Genomic DNA, 16,553 nt, shown 5'->3' on the forward strand with positions numbered 1-16,553 from the left:
GGTCTGTTGCCAGGCAGCAACAGTAAGACGTCTCTTGGAGGACTTTTGTGAGGATGAAAGGAGGTTTGGTGCCTCACAATGCCGCTTAGATAGTGAGTGCTCCTTAAAAGTTCGCTCCTCTTAGTGTAACCGGTGCCAGGAGTCCAGATCCGAGATGGAGCGTGTCTAAGCTCCCAGTCAAGCCGCAGTAAAGATGCGGAGGCCAAGGGCTGTGTTCTGGGAAACTCAGAGGAGGGAGTCCACGGGATGGCAAGAGGGGACAGATGTAGTCCGGCCCTGGGAGGGAAGAGAGTGAGGGAGGAGCGGGGAGGAGAAGAGCTCAGTGGGGCACGGGGAGGGTGAGTGCCCAGTTGGCAGCCGGACAGGCAGGATTCAGGGCCCTCGACAGGGAGGCGTGCTTGCGGCCGTGGGGCATGCGGAGCCAGTCCTCTCCCACCCCCGTCTGCTCCCTCCCCCCATGGCGCCAAACCTACAAGGCACCGTGAAGTTCAAGGGGCAGATGTGTCCTCCGTCAGTCCCTCCCCAGCACTTCAGGATGAGGCCCGTGGGTGTGAGCCAAGCAGGAAAGATACAGGTGGTAACTCAGGAGACGCCCCATCCAGCTCTTTCCCTCAGGACCAGAGAGGAGAAAGATCCACAGCGAGAGGTGGTATCGAGGCCATGGCCTTCCAGGGCTTTCTTTCCACCCCCCGCCCACCACTATTCCCTTTCTACACCTGGCTGCCTCCTGGCTTCATGAGCTATTTGCTTATCTACTGACCCAGAGGCAGGGCCTTTGTAACCACAACAAGAGAAACAACCACGGTACATTTCCAGGGCCCCAGCGTCTGGCTGAGAGCTGTTCCCCAGGTGCGCTCACGTCCATTATCGCATTATTGAACCATCGAAGGCTGAAGTCACACACTCCCACCCCTGTTCTTCTGGGGCCCAGCTCTGCCAGCTCCTTCTGTCCCCATCCCCAACAACTTCTTGGCAACCTTTGGTGGTGCTGCTTTTCTCCACATCTGTTTCCTCATCTATAAACGGGGAGCTCTTAGGCCAGATGGTCCCCATCTCAGGGACCCACCAGCTGAGAGATTCTCAGGCTGGCCTTTCCTCCAACCCCAGTCTCTCCCAAGGCCTCATTCTGAGTTCTCTGTCCCTTTGACTTTCCTGTCTATTTATACACAGAATTCACCCGCAACATTTCAGTTTTCCAATAGAATCATTAATTACCCCAGGAATTAAACCCAATTAGCATTGTGGGGGCCTTTCTGAGCGAGGAGCCATTAGCCGGGGTGAAAATGCACAGGGGCGAGGAAGAAAACCCACCCTTTCCCAGCATTAAAAATGAAAGCAGGAGACAGCACAGCAAAGCAGAGGGCCCCAATTAAAGCAGGGGCCTCGCTCATTAAGCTAATTTGACATGCTATCCCGGCAGCCTCTGGTGGGGAGCCCGCCGGTGGAGCTGGCTGGGAGCTCTCTGTCCAAGCTCTCTGCTCACCTTGGGCACTGAGTGGGCCCCAAAGTACCCCCTCCAGGCCTCCAGTCCCCAGCTCAGGGAGGGGTGTGAAGAGTCTCTGCTGATTTTTCATTAGCACCTGCTGCCTGCTTCCTGGGCTTCGGGGCAGCTAATAACCCAGAGTAAGTGGGGCTGGGCGGGGGTGTGGGGCGGCGCGTGCCAGGTGGGAGAAGCAGGGATGAAAAACGAGAATAACAAAAGCTGCCATTTTGGGGGGAAGGACGGAGGTTGGCCATCACTCTCCTCTTTGGCCTTGGGGCTGAGGGACTCCCCTCCCAAGATGGTTGTAAAGACTGAGATTGTGTAATTAAGTGCCCGACACACCAGAGGTGCCCAGTCAATTGTGGCCGTCATGTGCGTTTCCGGGGCTTTGGCATACCTGGTCCTCCCAAGGCCCCAGAGGCAATGGGGGAAGATGGGACCACCAGCATGTTCCAGGTAGAGAGTCCCAGGGGCGGAAAGAGGAAGACCCACAGCCAGAGACTGGCAGAGTTCAGACTAGGAGTCAGGATGTATCACTCCTGGATTGGGAGGCAAAGGGAACAAGGAAGGATGGAGGATTCATGTCCTTGAGGGGCCCAGTAACCTCCCATTGGCTGGGAATGCCCTGGTCCCAGCCAGCGTTGTTATCCTGACAGGAGTGGGGCTCAGGGGCTCAGCCTCACTGGGAGCCAAGGTGAGGGGATGGCATCTGCCCTCCCAACAAAGAACCCAGTCCAACCCCCATCACCTTGGCCGCCAACAGGCAAGGGTCCCATGTGTCGAGTCCCACCCTTACCTGTGATTCTGGGGCTTGGTAGGCGTGTGCCGGTGGTTCGTCTCCCGAAGGAGGGGAGAAAGGGAGGCCATGGGCAGCCCATGTGGCGGTGAAGAGCCTATCATCTCCCTGAACGGAGCCTCGTGGAGACTGCGCGTATTGAATCTGCTTCATAGACTGTGTGACCTTAGGCGGGTTACTTGGCCTCTCTGTTTCCTCATCACTGAAATGGAGACAGTAATGCTACCTGGCTCCCGAAGTTGTTGTGAGGATTAGGTGAGTTAATATAAGTAAACACTCAGGCCTGGGCCTGGCACAGATACGTTATGCACATGCGTTAACTGCCCTTGCCATCCGTGGGCAAGGGTCCCTCAAGGAACGTCATCCTTCTGTACGTTCTCCTCTTGGGAGGGAGGGGAGCCGGTGAGACCCCCGGCTTCTGCTGCTAAGTGGATGGGCCCGGTCTCGGGCCAGTTGAAGGTGGCAGGTGCGGATCCGCCCCTCCCCCACCCACCCCCCTCTGCCACCAGCCACGCCGGCGCTTTCAGGGCCATGATGATCAGTGTGGTGGGCAGGGCAGACAGGACATGAGAACGAGAAGGAGAGGGGAAGAGGGGAGGGAGGGGCAGCAGGTGGCCCGGAGGCTGGGCTGCACCCCTGCAGCGGGGCACTGTGCCCCACTGCCTACGTGCGCGCTGTCTCTGCTAGGCAGGACGGAAACAGGTCCTGGCACGCCGGGCCCCTACCCAGTGACTCCTGAAACCCCAGCAAGTCTGAGCTGGAAATGGGCCTGGGTGCGGCTCCTGATAGATTCATGTTGGGCAGAGCTTTGGCAAGGAGGAGGGGGTGGAGAGTAGAGGAAAGACCCCCCCACACACACACTCTTGAAACTCTGACGGGGGAGCCAGGGGAGAGCGGGGAGGGCTGGGAGCAATGGCCAGGGCTTGGGGTTTTCACTCCTGCCTCTTGGGTCCCCTCATCCCCTATGCCCCTGCGCCCTGGGGCAGGAAGAAGACAGGCTGTGGCAAGGGCAGGGACCTGCTCCCCCTCAGCATTTTGCCAAGAAGAGGGTGATGATTTCAGTGCTGAGAAAGGAGGGAAGGGAGGGGAGGAAGGCACGGCGACAGCCTGAGGCGGGGAGCGCATTGAGGCCAGGCAGGACGAGTCCTCGAGGACCCCAGACGCCCTCCCTCCATCCTCACCCCAGTCACATGAGGCGGCCTTGCTTCAGGCCCATTTTATGGGTGAGAAGGCTGGGTTTCTGGAAGGTTGTGGGACTTGTTTGTGGGTCCTACTGCTGAAGCTGGAATTAGCAAGACAAGCTACAAAGTGTGGGTCCACCCACCACCCCTTTCAGCCTCCTGGGCGCCGGGGGGGGCCCCGGGGAAAGGCACAGCCCAGGGCAGGCTTTCCAGGGACCGCACTTGTCCACAAGGGCCTGCTGTGGGTGGCACGGGGGTGCGGGAGGGGAAGAACAGGCTGGTGTGGGAAGCCCAGTGCCCCTGACAGGCAGACCACCCACACTGGGGAGGCCTTCAAGCTGAGCCGGCCTCTCCCTGCAACATGATGTCAGGACCCTTTGGCCACCTCTCTTCCTGTGGCCACCCCAAGGGGGAGGACTATCAGGTAGAGAAAAAAAAAAAAAACTGAGCCAGACCGCCTTCCTCCTGGGGTGTCGCCAAGCTGAGGCTGAGTTCAGACCTGGGGTGAGCTGAGATTAGGATGGAAATGATGGCCACACATAGGGTTCTGCTGCTTTCTGTGGTTAAAGCCAGGAAGAGGTGGGCACTAGGGGTAGAGTCATAACCCCGGTCTTGCGGTCTAGGTTGGCATTGACATTGAGATTGGGCTGGGGCTCGTATTGGGGTTTACACTGTGGTTGGGGAGGATGCTTTCGGGGTTAACGCTGGGGTGGGTACAGTGAGCTGGGGGGTGTTGCAGCTGAAGCTGGTGTCATCCGAGAGGTTGGAGGGGTTTGAGGGACTCAGCCCCTGTGGCTTCTCTTTGGAAGAGAAATCCCATTTTCCCTTGCGCCTTGGGCTGGGGAGAGCGTCGGGAGGGAGGTGGCAGCCGAGCCAGAGCAGAGCTGAGCGTGGGGGTCTGAAAAAGAGGTAGGTTCTGAAGGTGAGAGAAGCGCCATGGAAAGACCCTCCCTTCCCTCTTCCCTAAGCTCCTGCTCACTTCCGTTGTGATGCTACCCAGAGGTCGCCTGAATTTGTGACACTGGGAGGTAGTCCAGGCAGACCCGGTGGGGTTCCCACCCCCCCCCCCCCCCCGCAGGGCTTGGGTCCTCCCATCAGCCCAGGGAGCTTAAGGACGGAGGGTTTGCCTCCCCCTGCTGGAGACCCTGCCGGCGAGGTTTCTGGGACCACGCTCTCTGCTCCCCAGACTGTGCCCAGTGAAGAGGTTGAATGATGGCTGGAGGGCATCAGAGAAAGCCTGAAGGCCGCAGCAGAGCTCGGAGGGTGGCAAGGAAGGCTTTCTGGGGGGATGGAGACCGCCCCGAAGTGGGAGGTGTGACCTGCTGGAGGCTGGGACTGGATCGTGGCAACTGAGACATTCAGGAAGGGCTTCACGGAGGAGGGGGCACGGAGCCAGGGGAGCGGCTCCTGCCTCATCTCCACCCTCCCTGCCGGCTTTCCCGGTACCTCCTGTGCCCAGGCCCCGAGCCCCCTGTCCCAGTGCTGCCCGCAGAGCCTGCAGAGAGGGTCCCGGGAGCTCGGGTCAGGCCTGCTGCCGGTCTTGTATCATCTGTGCCACGAAGGGATGCCGCCGAAGACCCGGCCCTTCCAGCCCTGCCTGGGAATGTTCTGTCTAACTTGAACCTTGGGCTGCCGTCGGCGGCAGCGTCCAGGCCCACGAGTGCCGCCCCAAAATGAAAAGGTGTGCAGCCTGCAGCGGGCGGTGGCTGCTTAGACGGCTTCAGACGCAGGTGGAGAAGACGTGGTCTTGGGCCCTGATCACGGGCGACCCGCCCTCCTATCCCTGTGCTGTGGTGCCGGGCATCTTCACAGAGGTCCTGGCCTTCAGCCCTAGGCACTGCTGAGACCCAGGCCTTCCAGGGGGGCGGGGGGGTGCTCAAGAGGCAGTCACCACGCCTCTATCCCAGTGTCCCCGTTGGGATGCGTGTATGCGGCCTCCCGAGTGACATGGTTGCTTCTCACTGTCCCGCTAGCCACGGTGCCCCCGGGCCACAACCCGAAGCCTGGACGGCACCAGGAGGAGCCCCCAGAGGCACCAGGCAGAGCTGCTGGCCCACGTGGAGGAGCCTGGCATGGGGACGTGGGGACGGGGGTGCTGCAAGCGACACCTGCCAGCCCAGGGTGGGACGGGCACAAGGGCTGATTGTTGTAGGGTCCGAATGCCACAGGGAGGGGTGGCATGTGCGTGCATGCGTGTGTGTGCGTGTGTGTGTGTGTGCACGTGCACGGCGCCTCCTGAGGCCGAGAGGCCGCACCACCTGCAACGGGCCGCCTGCGTTAAAAGCAAAAAGACAGAAGAGAGCCAGGCCTGGGGTGAGAAGAGCAAACGGCAAAACTTAATGACTTTAATATGAAAGAATTTGCCACTAATTAAGCACAAACACTCCACTAATGCAGGGAACACATGTTGTGGATTTCACTTAAGCAGGAACCAAATGAGGTGCGAACCTTCCGAAAGGATAGCGGTTTACCAGCCCGAGGAAGACGCTGCCTGCCTCGTGTCTGCTCTTAGGAACAGACGGCCTTGTCTTCGCAGCCTCCCCGCCTCCCTGCCCAAGGCTCCCAGCCGCGCTTCCCCTCGCTGTGTCTTTCCTGCCCTTCTGGCCTCTGAGGACACGCGCCGCTCCATGACCCTCTTTCTGACAGCACAGGGCGGTCGGCTCCAGGCTCGCCGGGGCCTCTGGGCCTCTCCACCTGCCTTCCGCGAGCACACACCTCACGTCCCTCCCGTAGAGCCGGCAGCAGGCTCTCTAGGCAGAAAGGCCTGCACCCCTGCTCTGACCCGCCTCTGGGCCCTCTACCCCAGGACCCAAAGCAGTTGCCCTCTGGAGAGCCCCCAGCCACCCCCCTCCTGCACCCAGCTTGCAGGGTCTGCCCTGCCATCCCTCACGCACACCCTCTCCTCTAGGCCAGTGCAGGCCGTTTTGCCCCGCAGGGAACTTCTGGCAATTTCTAGAGATATTTTTGGTTGTCACAACGGAGGAAGGGTGGGCAGCACCCTGCCTGCTAACCGCCCAGCAGCACACAGGACGGCCCCCACCACAAAGAATTATCAGGCCCTCAATGTCAATAGCGTCAAGGTTGAGGACCTCTGCTCCGGGACAGCGGCCTCATCAGAGCGAGGGCTTGTGCAAGATAACCCGGTGGCTGACAGAGCCAGAATGGGAGCCAGCTTGCCTGATCTCCAGGCAGCTTCTTGCCCCGCGACTATAGTAATTATACAACCCGTTATGTAGCAGAACTATGTGCCAAGCACTGTGCTAAGAGCTTATAGGAATTATCCCACTTAATCCACGAATCAACTCAAGGCACCAGCACTATAATTGTACCCATTTCATACATGACAAAACTGAGGCACAGAGAGGCTGATGCAGCTTGCTCAGTCACCCAGCCAGTAAGCGGCACGTGCAAGCCCAGGCCCATCTGAACTCAAAGTCTTCAGGGATGAGTTACTGGCTCACCATTGTCCCCTTCACCCCGGCCCCATCAGTCTCCCGCCCAACCCTCCCCTCTTAGAATGAGCCTCCCTGGAAGCAGGCAGGATATCCCTGCCCGATGCCCTCCCCTCTCTCCCCTCCCCGCACAGGTCCAGCCCCCGGGCTCGGGTACAGACAGCTGCCTGGAGCCGGACAGGGCGTGGGCAGAACCGGGCACTGGGGTGGTCCGACAAGTCCCTTCTGGCAAGAGGCAGGTCTAGAGACTTCCACTTCCAAACAGGTGGTGAACATCAGCACAGAACCCACAGGACTGAGACAATGCATATGTTGATACCGAGCTTTTAAGAGGTTCCCCTGGGGAGGCCGAGGGAATTCTCCCTCTGTTTTCATGGCAGCCCCCAGCCTCTACCACCCCCACACTAGCTCTCTGAAGAGGCCGCTGCCTACACTCCCCGAAATGTGTCATTAAGGACGCACCCTTGCTGAGGGGAGCCCTGGCTGCCGTGGGTGTCTGCTGGGAGACGTGTCGTCTGTGCCAGTGGGGTGGACAGGGTTGGCGTGGGCTGCAGAGCTGGGACCTGTGTCAACCCCAGACTTAGAGCTGGGCGCTTCGAGGCCCCAGAGGGCTGGGCCAGGAGAAACCCAGGCTGTGTCGGGAGGGGTGTGGAGCTGGGGGGCGTGCAGGCTTCGCAGGGCTAAGACCTTGGGAGCAGGGCCTCCAGCCGCAGCTTGCTTGGGTGAGAAGAATATTTTTCACCTTTGGTCTAGAGTGAGGAAGGAGGCAGGGCTGTGTGCTAGGAACTGGGGCAGAGGAGAGAGGAAAGGAACCAAGAAGCAATGAGTAGGAAGCAAGCAGAGAATGTGGGGTTGTGGGGCAGCCAGAGGTGTACCTTTTGGGGTGCAGCTTCCTGGTTTCAGTCAAGGAGAAAGTTCTGGCCCTGACCTGCTTGCCTTTGGTGCAGACATGAGGCCTCCCCTTCCAGTGCTGTCCTCCTGCCCTACCTCTGACCCCGTGCCGTGTCCTCCTGTGTGGGCCCTGCCCTTGACCAACATGCGATTTCCAGGAAGCTGTTCTCAGACCTGGGAGATGGCTGGGCCGGGCCTGGAACCCCAGCTGGCTCGTAGCCTTCTCCACCGACCACTGGGGCCCCCTTCTGCCTACTGTATGCCCAGTCCTGGCCTTTGCCCTCAGGAGGGGAGTTGCTCTAACAGATGTGTGCCCAGGTACTGGGGCCCTCGGGGTGCTGGATACCTCCCTCGGGGGAGGGGGTGTGCTCCAGGAAGCCTTCTCCTTAAAATCAAGGCTAAGGTCACTCAGGAAGGGTGAAGAGGACTGGGGCAGGTAGCGGGGTATGGGTTTTTAGCAGAGGGAGTAACTCGGCAGGGTATTGTTCGATGGGGCAGGAGAGAGAGCACTGGGAGAGGAGAGGGCTGCAGGCCCTGGCGCCCAAGATGAGGTCCAGAGCCCAAAAGGACTTTGCACTTGATCCTGAGGGCTGCAGAAAACCCATGGAAGGATATTAAATAGAAAATGATTTATGTTTTAGAAAGTGGTGGATGGGTTGGGGGAGAGCCTGGAGGCAGGTATGTGGCCTCGGCGTTATGCTCCAGCGGGGCTGGGGTGAGTGATGACTGTGGCCTGCGGAGGGGACACGGTGGCAGGGATGAGATGCTGAGCGCAAAGGTGTGAAGGAAAAGGTTTGGTTTACTTAAAGGCGTGGGAGTGGGGGGAGGCGTGTAGAGTCCCGGCCTGGGAGTGTTGGGAAAATAAGGAAGTGAGACTCTGCTGGCGGTGGGGGACACGGAAGGGACTGTGCTCATGGGAGGGGGCTTAGGGGGAGTCTGGATGGGGGCCAGTGGGGATGGAGGACAAAGAGGAACTCAAAAGCATATAGGAGCTAGCGTCTGTCAAGCTCTGTGACTGCATGGATGTGGAAGAGCCCTGGGCATGCCCCAGCTCTGCTGCCGTGCAGCCTGGATTTTCCTGGCACTCCACTTAATCTGGGAGGTCTTCCCGGAGGAGCAGGGCAGTATACAGAGGTGCAGCAGCCACTTGATAGAAAAGTTCTCGAGTGTGATCCAGGGACGGTGCAGAGCTAGGACAGTGCAGAGAGAACCAGACAGGTGATGTCCAAAGTATCATCTTCCAGGGTCATGGGATCCACCACTCTGGTTTTACAGAAAAGGACGCTGAGGCCAGGGGTGGGAACTGCCTACCTTAGGCCATATAGAAAAATGTGACCAAGTAGTAGGGGCCAGAGACGTCCTCTCCTGATCTCCACTACGTACCCCTCCTCCCCACCACCTGGCCAGAGGAAATGTGACAAGTGCAGGGTCCGCAGTCCAGAGACAGCCAACAGATAGAGTCTGAAGGCTAGCTGGGGGAGGGGTAGCACTGAGAGGGGCTCTCTGTTCCTGGGATGTCCAGGTGGAGTCAGGGGCTGCTCGGGACTGGCCCTGCCCTGGGCCTTGGGGATGGGGCAGCCAACAGGAAGCAGGCCTGTGGACCCAGCCACTTGCTCCTCGGCGGGAGAAGGCAAAACCCCACTCCCTGATTCATCCTGTCCCCCAACCTGTCCTGCCAGGTTTCGGAGAGAGATGGGACTTGCCAGAACGGCCCCCACCACCGCCACCACAACCCCGGGGCTTCCACGCCGCTCTGGGGAGCGGGCCGGCCCAGCCTGTCTGGAAGATACGGGGCTCCTTCTCGGGGCTTTTCCCAGGCTGCCGCGCCCCCTCCTCTCCCACGCACCACACTAGCCCGCCCAGGGCTCCGGCGCCAGCCCCACAGCCCATCATTAACCAGCTCTGTGTCGGGAGTTGGGGGCGGGGGGGGGCATGAGCCAAGAGGAAAACATCGGCAGTTTCTGTGACCCCAAATGAGGGGCGGAGGCGCCTGGGTTTGGACAGTAGCAATTAGCCCCTGACTGTGGGATCATGGGATGTTATCACCTCTGCGGGCAAGGTGGATGCAGCAGGGACTCGAGGCCCCAGGACTCCTGGAGCCATCCCAGCAGGCACTGCTCCCAGAGAGAGTCCCCCGGGGCCCACTCCCACGGGGCAGAGTACCTGCGGTGTGGGAGGCGGGGGCCTCAGTGAGGGGTGCCTTAGGGGTTTGGGGACAAGGACTGGGTCAGCTGCTGCTTCTGGGTCCTCACTGAGCCCTCTGACCTGGGTCACCCTGGACCCCGTCCTGGGCGCAGAGGGGAGTCTGAAGAGTGGAGATGGCAGCCTGGGCTCTAGGGAGCTCCCGAATAATGGGGAAACCTGCCTGGGGCATAGATACGAGACAGGACAAGTTCAAAGGACCTCAGTGAGAACCCGGCTCATGTGGGTTCTTGCTGGCAGAACGACTGGGTCTGGGCGACACTGATTGGCAAAACCTTCCCAGAGGAGGGGACCCTAGAAAGGGGATTCCCTCCTGATCATACCCTCTTCCTTGCCAGCCTCTCCCCCAGGTGGGTTGGCCTTGGCATCAGAAAGTGAGGATCTGGCCAGCCCTGGGAGTTGACCTTTGGGGAAGTAGCTGGCTGGGAGGAGGGGCCCTGTAACCTTTAGGTCACTGTGCTGACTCAGCAGGGTATCGGCTGGAGGCCCTATTCCCCCCCCCCCATAGGTGAGTCATTCTCATTTACCACTAAGCTGGTTTCTAACCGGATGTCCTCTTCCTTTCGGTTTTGGGGTGGTGGTGGGGAAGGAGATCCCTGGAAAGCCCTAGAGACGGATCCCGAAGGATTTGGGTGTCAGAGAAGCTCTGGGAAAGGAGCCCAGTGCTCCTCCCCCAATGTGCCCCCCGTTTCCTCCAGGCCAGGTCTGCCCCTGCTGTCCACCCGACTGAGGGTACCCAGGCAGGGTCTCAGGAGAGGGGTGGGGGACAGAAGAGGTGGTCTGTGCCAGAAATCCCAGAACCCCTCCTTTACCTGTGTCCTCCCCTTCACCCGCCCCCATGGGCCCAGTCCCAGCCTGCCTGGCCAGGGAGAGAGGGGTCTGAAGTTTCAAAGGGTGGGAAGGGAAGCTGCTCCAGGTGGGTCTGGGGAGCAGAGTGCCCCCGCTTCTGGGCCACACCCCACTGCGTGGGAACCCATGGCCTCAGCCTCGGATTAGCTCCGCGGGCAGGGCAGGCGGGCCGGGCCCTGGGAGCAGGTTTGTCGACCACAACTGAGGAGCCTTTGTGTTTTGTTGCTGAGCTCGGGGCTTTTGCAGGTCCCTGACGTCTCGGAGGCCGGCCCAACGCCTGCCTTGTTGGCTCAGCACTTCTGGGAAGCCACGAAGGCAATCCAAACTGCCCAGCCTGAGCTCTAATGGGGAAACCGAGGCACTCGCGCACGGGTCCCAGACCATGGGGCTCATAGGATGGTCGGGGAGAATATAGGTGGTGCTTGAGGTCAGGAGATGGAAAACACATTCCTTGATATCCCTGGGATACAGAAACCTCTCTGCTGAGGGCAGAGGTTTCCCAGGATCTCGCTACCCTTCTCTCCCACCTCTCTGGCTCCCTCCTGCTCTGTACGTCCTGCAGACGCCCTCCCCCAAGCTCCCACTGGGCTTCACCCCTGGCCCCCACAAAGCCCAGTGCAGGGTGGCCTGCAGGCACTGTGGCTGCATTTTGTAACCGTATTCCTGCCATTGATCAAAAGGAACAAGAGAGACTCTGAGATCACATTCCGGGAGGGACACCACCCAGAATGGTGCCCTGGGGAGTTAGATTGAGAATGGGCGTCCCTTGTAAAAGGGCAGAGTGGGAAGAGCACCGGGCTGGATGTTTCTCTTCTGCATCCCCAAGCAAGGGACCCAACCCCTTGGGACCCTGGACTCCTCCCCGGTAAAATGATGCATCACGTGGTCCATCGAGCCTCCAGGATGCTGCCGTTCTAGTGGTCCTGGTTCCCACATCTGGGACAGCCCCAGCTTCTCGTGTAAGATCGGGCCTGTGAGGAAGGACAGCAGCCCGGATGGCCTGGGGCACCAGAGAAAGTCAGCGGGCTGGGCTGCGAGCCGTGATGCGGTCAGCTCCGCCCGAGGTCGAACCCGTGCCTTCCCTCTCACTCAGGGATTCAGTCTGCTGGGAGCCGGGGGGGACCCACACTGGGAAACGCACTAGACACACAGGCCAGGAGAGCGAAGGGATACAGATGATGAGGAAGGAGGTGATGATGATGATGGCTACTGCCATTTACCCCACGTGTAATTCTGTCCGAAGCGTGCTAAGCTCTCTAGTTTCACGTGTGCTCATTTAATCCTGAGAACAGCTGCATGGGATAGGTACCACTGTTGGGCCCATTTTACAGAAGTGCAAACTGAGGCACACAGAGGTCAAGTCATTTGCCCAAAGTTTCACAGCTCGGACGTGACAGAGGGAGAAGGCAAAGCCTCGCTGTCTGGCTCTTCACGAGCCCCCCTACTGCCCAAAGCGGGGAGGAGATGGGACAACCCTTTAGAGGGTGGGAGGAGCTCAGGCGGTGTCAGAGAGACACGAGTGTCAACTTCCAGATCATCGGGGCCAGAGCAGTTGGTGGAAAAGCTTGGACAGGCCTGTCGTCCTGTTTCTGCCCCTCTCCCGGGCCTTCCAGATGAGGCTTATGGTCCACGTCTTCCTGCACAGAGGAGGGCCCTCTTCCTGGGTTACTGCCCTGATCCAGCCCTTTCTCTGCCTTTTCAGTGGAGATGCCCACTGCCCCATTCACTGCAGCACTCCGAGCCTGCTGGCCGCTCACAGGAGGTGCGCGCCCCTCTCCGAAGGCCTCCCAGTCTGCCCGATCTAAAGAACGAGGGACATCTGCCCAACCGTGCATCCTCGGGCCAAGAGTGGCAGCCCCAAGCCAGAAGCTGGGGTTTTGGGTCCCTAAGCCTGGAGTGGGGTGGAGGGCGAAGTGAGGGTCTTCAGACCTTGCAGGTGTCCCCAGCCCCTCCCAGTTCCAGAACTGTGGGGGCAGGGAGTGACCCCAAACCCCATACCCCAAGAGCTCCCTTGTGCCCAGTGGACTGTGGACAGAGAGGCCAACATCAAAATGAGTCCGCCTGCTCCTTGGGGGTCCTCCCCCACTCCAGCCTGCCCACTCGTCACTAGGGCAAAAGGGACAAGAGCCCAGAGAAGGGCTTTCTGCACAGTGAGCGGGGCCTTAACCCCAAAACAGACACCGTGGGGGAGAGGGCTGCCTCGATCTGGTTAGGCACTGATGGACAGGACAGGGCCGCTGGGGCGCCCCAGCCCCTTGCAGCGCCTGCCCCGCCCCCACGCCCAGGCCGCTCTCCGCGATCTTCCCTCCTGGCATTCACAGCTCTGGAGGGTGAGGTCACTGCTGAAGACGCGGCACGTGAATGGCAGCGTGTGTGCCAGGCGCTGAACCCTGCCTGGCCCCACACCTGCAGAGGAGTGACAGGAGATGGGGTCGAGGCCGGCGGGTGGGCCGTGTCCCGCGGTGGGCCCCACGGTGCCCGGGCCCTAATCCTAAGACGGTTCCAGGTGCCCATACCCCAACCCCCACCCCCAACCTATGGCCTGAGCCCTCCCAACTGGCTTTTCCTGTTTTCTGGCTTTGTGCGGTGAAAGTTCCCCAATTATACCCCCATTATCTCAGCTGCTGGGCACCCTCCAGCAGGTTGGTGAGTGAAGGCTGGGGAGTGGGGGAGGGAGCACCCACTTACCCTTCTGGGAAGGCCTAGGGCCTAGCTGCTTGCCAACTGGCCAGTCAGCAGGAGCGCTGGGCTGTCTGGCCCACTGACCTCACCGTGGGACTCTGTCTGGGGTGGGGCCCCAGCGGGGCTGGACTGTGTTCAGGGAATCCGACACAGGCAGAAGGGAGCCCAGCCTGCTCCCTTATAGAGGAGGAAAATAGGGCTCAGGAGGGGGACGTGACTGGCCCAGCTCGAGATGGTGCTGAGCAGAACCCAACTCTCCTGACTCCCTGATGGATGCTTCCTCCATTGGACTTGAGCCAACCCACAGTGCTGTCTGCCCAGGGACACGTCAGAACCCCACAGACCGGCCCAGGGGACAGCGGGAGGGGGAGGGGCGGGGTACCCCAGTTGGGCCTTGAAGGGTCTGTGTGGATGTGAACAGGCATGTGATGCGGGAGCATCAGGGAAGCTTCCAGATCATGGCAAGGGCCTGGCTCGAAGGGCCCAAAGACCTGTTTATTCAGCAAGCATTTTTGAGTACTTACTGTATGCCAAACACGGAGGATACTGCAGGGACCTAGAAGACATGCCTGTACCCCCAGGAGGGGTTGGGGACAGCAGCTTTCACCTGCCACGGTCTTCCAAGTGCTCAGAGGAGTGTGCCCTGCTCTTGTGTCTCATGCAGGGGCAAATAGCCCCAAGTTTCTAGTCTTGACCCCCAGGCTCCTTTGGGGGACCATCGAGGTCATCCCCCTGCCTCAGAGTCAGTCCAGGGCCTGATATTGATATTATTGATGGCGCTCAATAAATTGAGTGCCGTAAGGATGTGACAACATGAAGTGTATGGAGGCACGGCCAGTAACAGACCTCGGGAATGAGCCCCGGGGAGACCCGCCGGAGGGGATGGCTGCCCCGGGTTCAGGGTGTGGGCGAAGCTCAAACAAGCCATTCTAGTGGGAATAAAGCCATCGGTGAGGAGACTAGGGGGAATCGATTCATTCATCCGATGCCACTGATCGCTCCCTCCTTCTTGCAAATCTCTATTCTCATGGGTTCCGTTGCAATTTGTGTGGCAACCAGTATCTACTGAGCACCTACTGTGTGCCTGACGCTGGGCCGGGCACTGGCGATGCGGCGATGGGAAAGACACAGATCCCACTCTGGTGGAGAAGTCAAGGCATGAACGACCACATTCCAAGGCAGAATATCTGTAACGCAGGTGGTGGGGAAGGTCTGTGCAGCTTCCCAAAGAAGGTGGCCTGAGTGGGAGATCCACTTCTAGGGCCTTCTAGGGAACTGCATGAGCAAGAGTCTAGGAGTGTTAGGAGGGAGAGAAGGAGGAGGGGAACATGAAACATGGCGTGTTCTGAGGAGGGGCCCAGTCTGATGTGGTTGAGGCATCTTGTGTGGAGAGATGTGGACAAAGAGGCAGGGCACAGATGAGGGGGATGTCGAGTGCCAAGACTAGATTTTGAAGGTAGCCAGGAGCCTTGCACAGCACCAACTTCTCCCCGCCTGGCTGGGTGAGAGGGACGGAGCCAGTGTCCGCCCCCCCCCTTCCCCAGGGCGTGGGCACTCAGCCTTAAAGGAGAAAACCTGTGGGGGTGGCCATGATGGCGGCCACCGTGAGCATGTGGGCAGCGCTTCCTGTCTCCTGACACACTTTCTCCTTAGTCCCATTTGGTTCTCCTAGCAACCCCGTGAGGCGGAGGACTGGATTTTATGCCCCATTTGCCAGAAGGGGACTGAGGCCCAGGAAGGTGACGTGGTTGGTGGCTCCCAGGAAAGCAGTGCACTCGACCCTCCTCACCAGCAACAAGGGTGGGGGCGTGTGTTGACCGCCATGAGGCGGAACCCACCACGTACCCCCGTGAAAAGGCAGCTTGCGGAACAATGTGTACCCTGTATGATTCTGACTGTGTGAGGAAAAGATGGTCGTGCAGAGAAATAGAAATAATGCAGAGAGAAGGGGTAGAAGAGGGTCGTCCTACGAGATTATCAGTGGTATTTCTGAGTGGCAGGATCCCGGGCGCTGCCGTTTTCGTCTCGGTATTTTTCAGCATCGCCCAGAGTGATTTTATTACGAGCAATCACTGTGTTTATGCCCCGCGTGAGAAGAGCGGTGCTGCTCGCGAGAGCGGAGGGCGCCCCGGGGGCCGGGGGGCGTGCGTGGCGCTGACCGCCCCCCGCGTCTCCCTTGAGCAGGGCCGCACGCGCAGGTGGTGCAGGTGAACGACTCCATGTACGGCTTCGTCGGCACGGACGTGGTGCTGCACTGCAGCTTCGCCAACCCGCTGCCCGGCGTGAAGATCACCCAGGTCACGTGGCAGAAGGCCACCAACGGCTCCAAGCAGAACGTGGCCATCTACAACCCAGCCATGGGCGTGTCGGTGCTGGCGCCCTACCGCGAGCGCGTGGAGTTCCTGCGGCCCTCCTTCACCGACGGCACCATCCGCCTCTCCCGCCTGGAGCTGGACGACGAGGGGGTCTACATCTGCGAGTTCGCCACCTTCCCCGCGGGCAATCGAGAGAGCCAGCTCAACCTCACCGTGATGGGTAAGCGGGCGCGAGCCCTCCCTCCCTGCCTGCGCAGGGGCCTGGGGCCCGGGCTTGGCCATCCTCGCCGTGTGCCTCCGTGGCCCCGGACCCTCTCCTTGGGGCGGCAGGCTCCCAGCGCTCCAGGCACGGCGCCTCCGGTCCCTTCCAGCCAGGCTGCGCAGAGCTGGGGGGGGCGGGGCTTAGCTGCGGACAGAGCCGAGGATCAGGATTCAGGTCGGAGCCCCGCCTGGGGGCTTTGTGGGTGACCAGGAAGCAGGCAGAAGGTGCAGACACCACGGTAAGAAGAGCCGCGTGAGCCGCTTGCCTTGAGCAGAACAAAGAGCCAGGGCACAGATGAGGGGGGTTGACGGAAGCCGGTACCAGCCGTGGAGCAGGCAGGACGTGGGTTAGACGTGAAGCAGTCCCCGGGAGAAGTGCTGGGAGGGGTCGGGCACAGCACAGCCGAGAGGCGAGGATGGCCGGGGGGGCGGGGGGGGGGG

General features: G+C 60.3%; 1 protein-coding gene across 1 annotated transcript in view; it reads left to right on the top strand.

Moving 5' to 3' along the window:
- NECTIN1 (nectin cell adhesion molecule 1) overlaps positions 1-16,553 on the top strand; it is a 64,936-nt gene that overhangs the window by 31,247 nt on the left and 17,136 nt on the right. The window contains exon 2 of the mRNA XM_040631126.1: positions 15,721-16,071. Within this exon, the coding sequence (XP_040487060.1) occupies positions 15,721-16,071 (351 nt within the window). The remainder of the gene's footprint in view (positions 1-15,720; positions 16,072-16,553) is intronic.

Source organism: Ursus maritimus, unplaced genomic scaffold (genome assembly GCF_017311325.1).
Source record: "Ursus maritimus isolate PB19 unplaced genomic scaffold, ASM1731132v1 scaffold_16, whole genome shotgun sequence".
NCBI classification, from domain to species: Eukaryota; Metazoa; Chordata; class Mammalia; order Carnivora; family Ursidae; genus Ursus; species Ursus maritimus.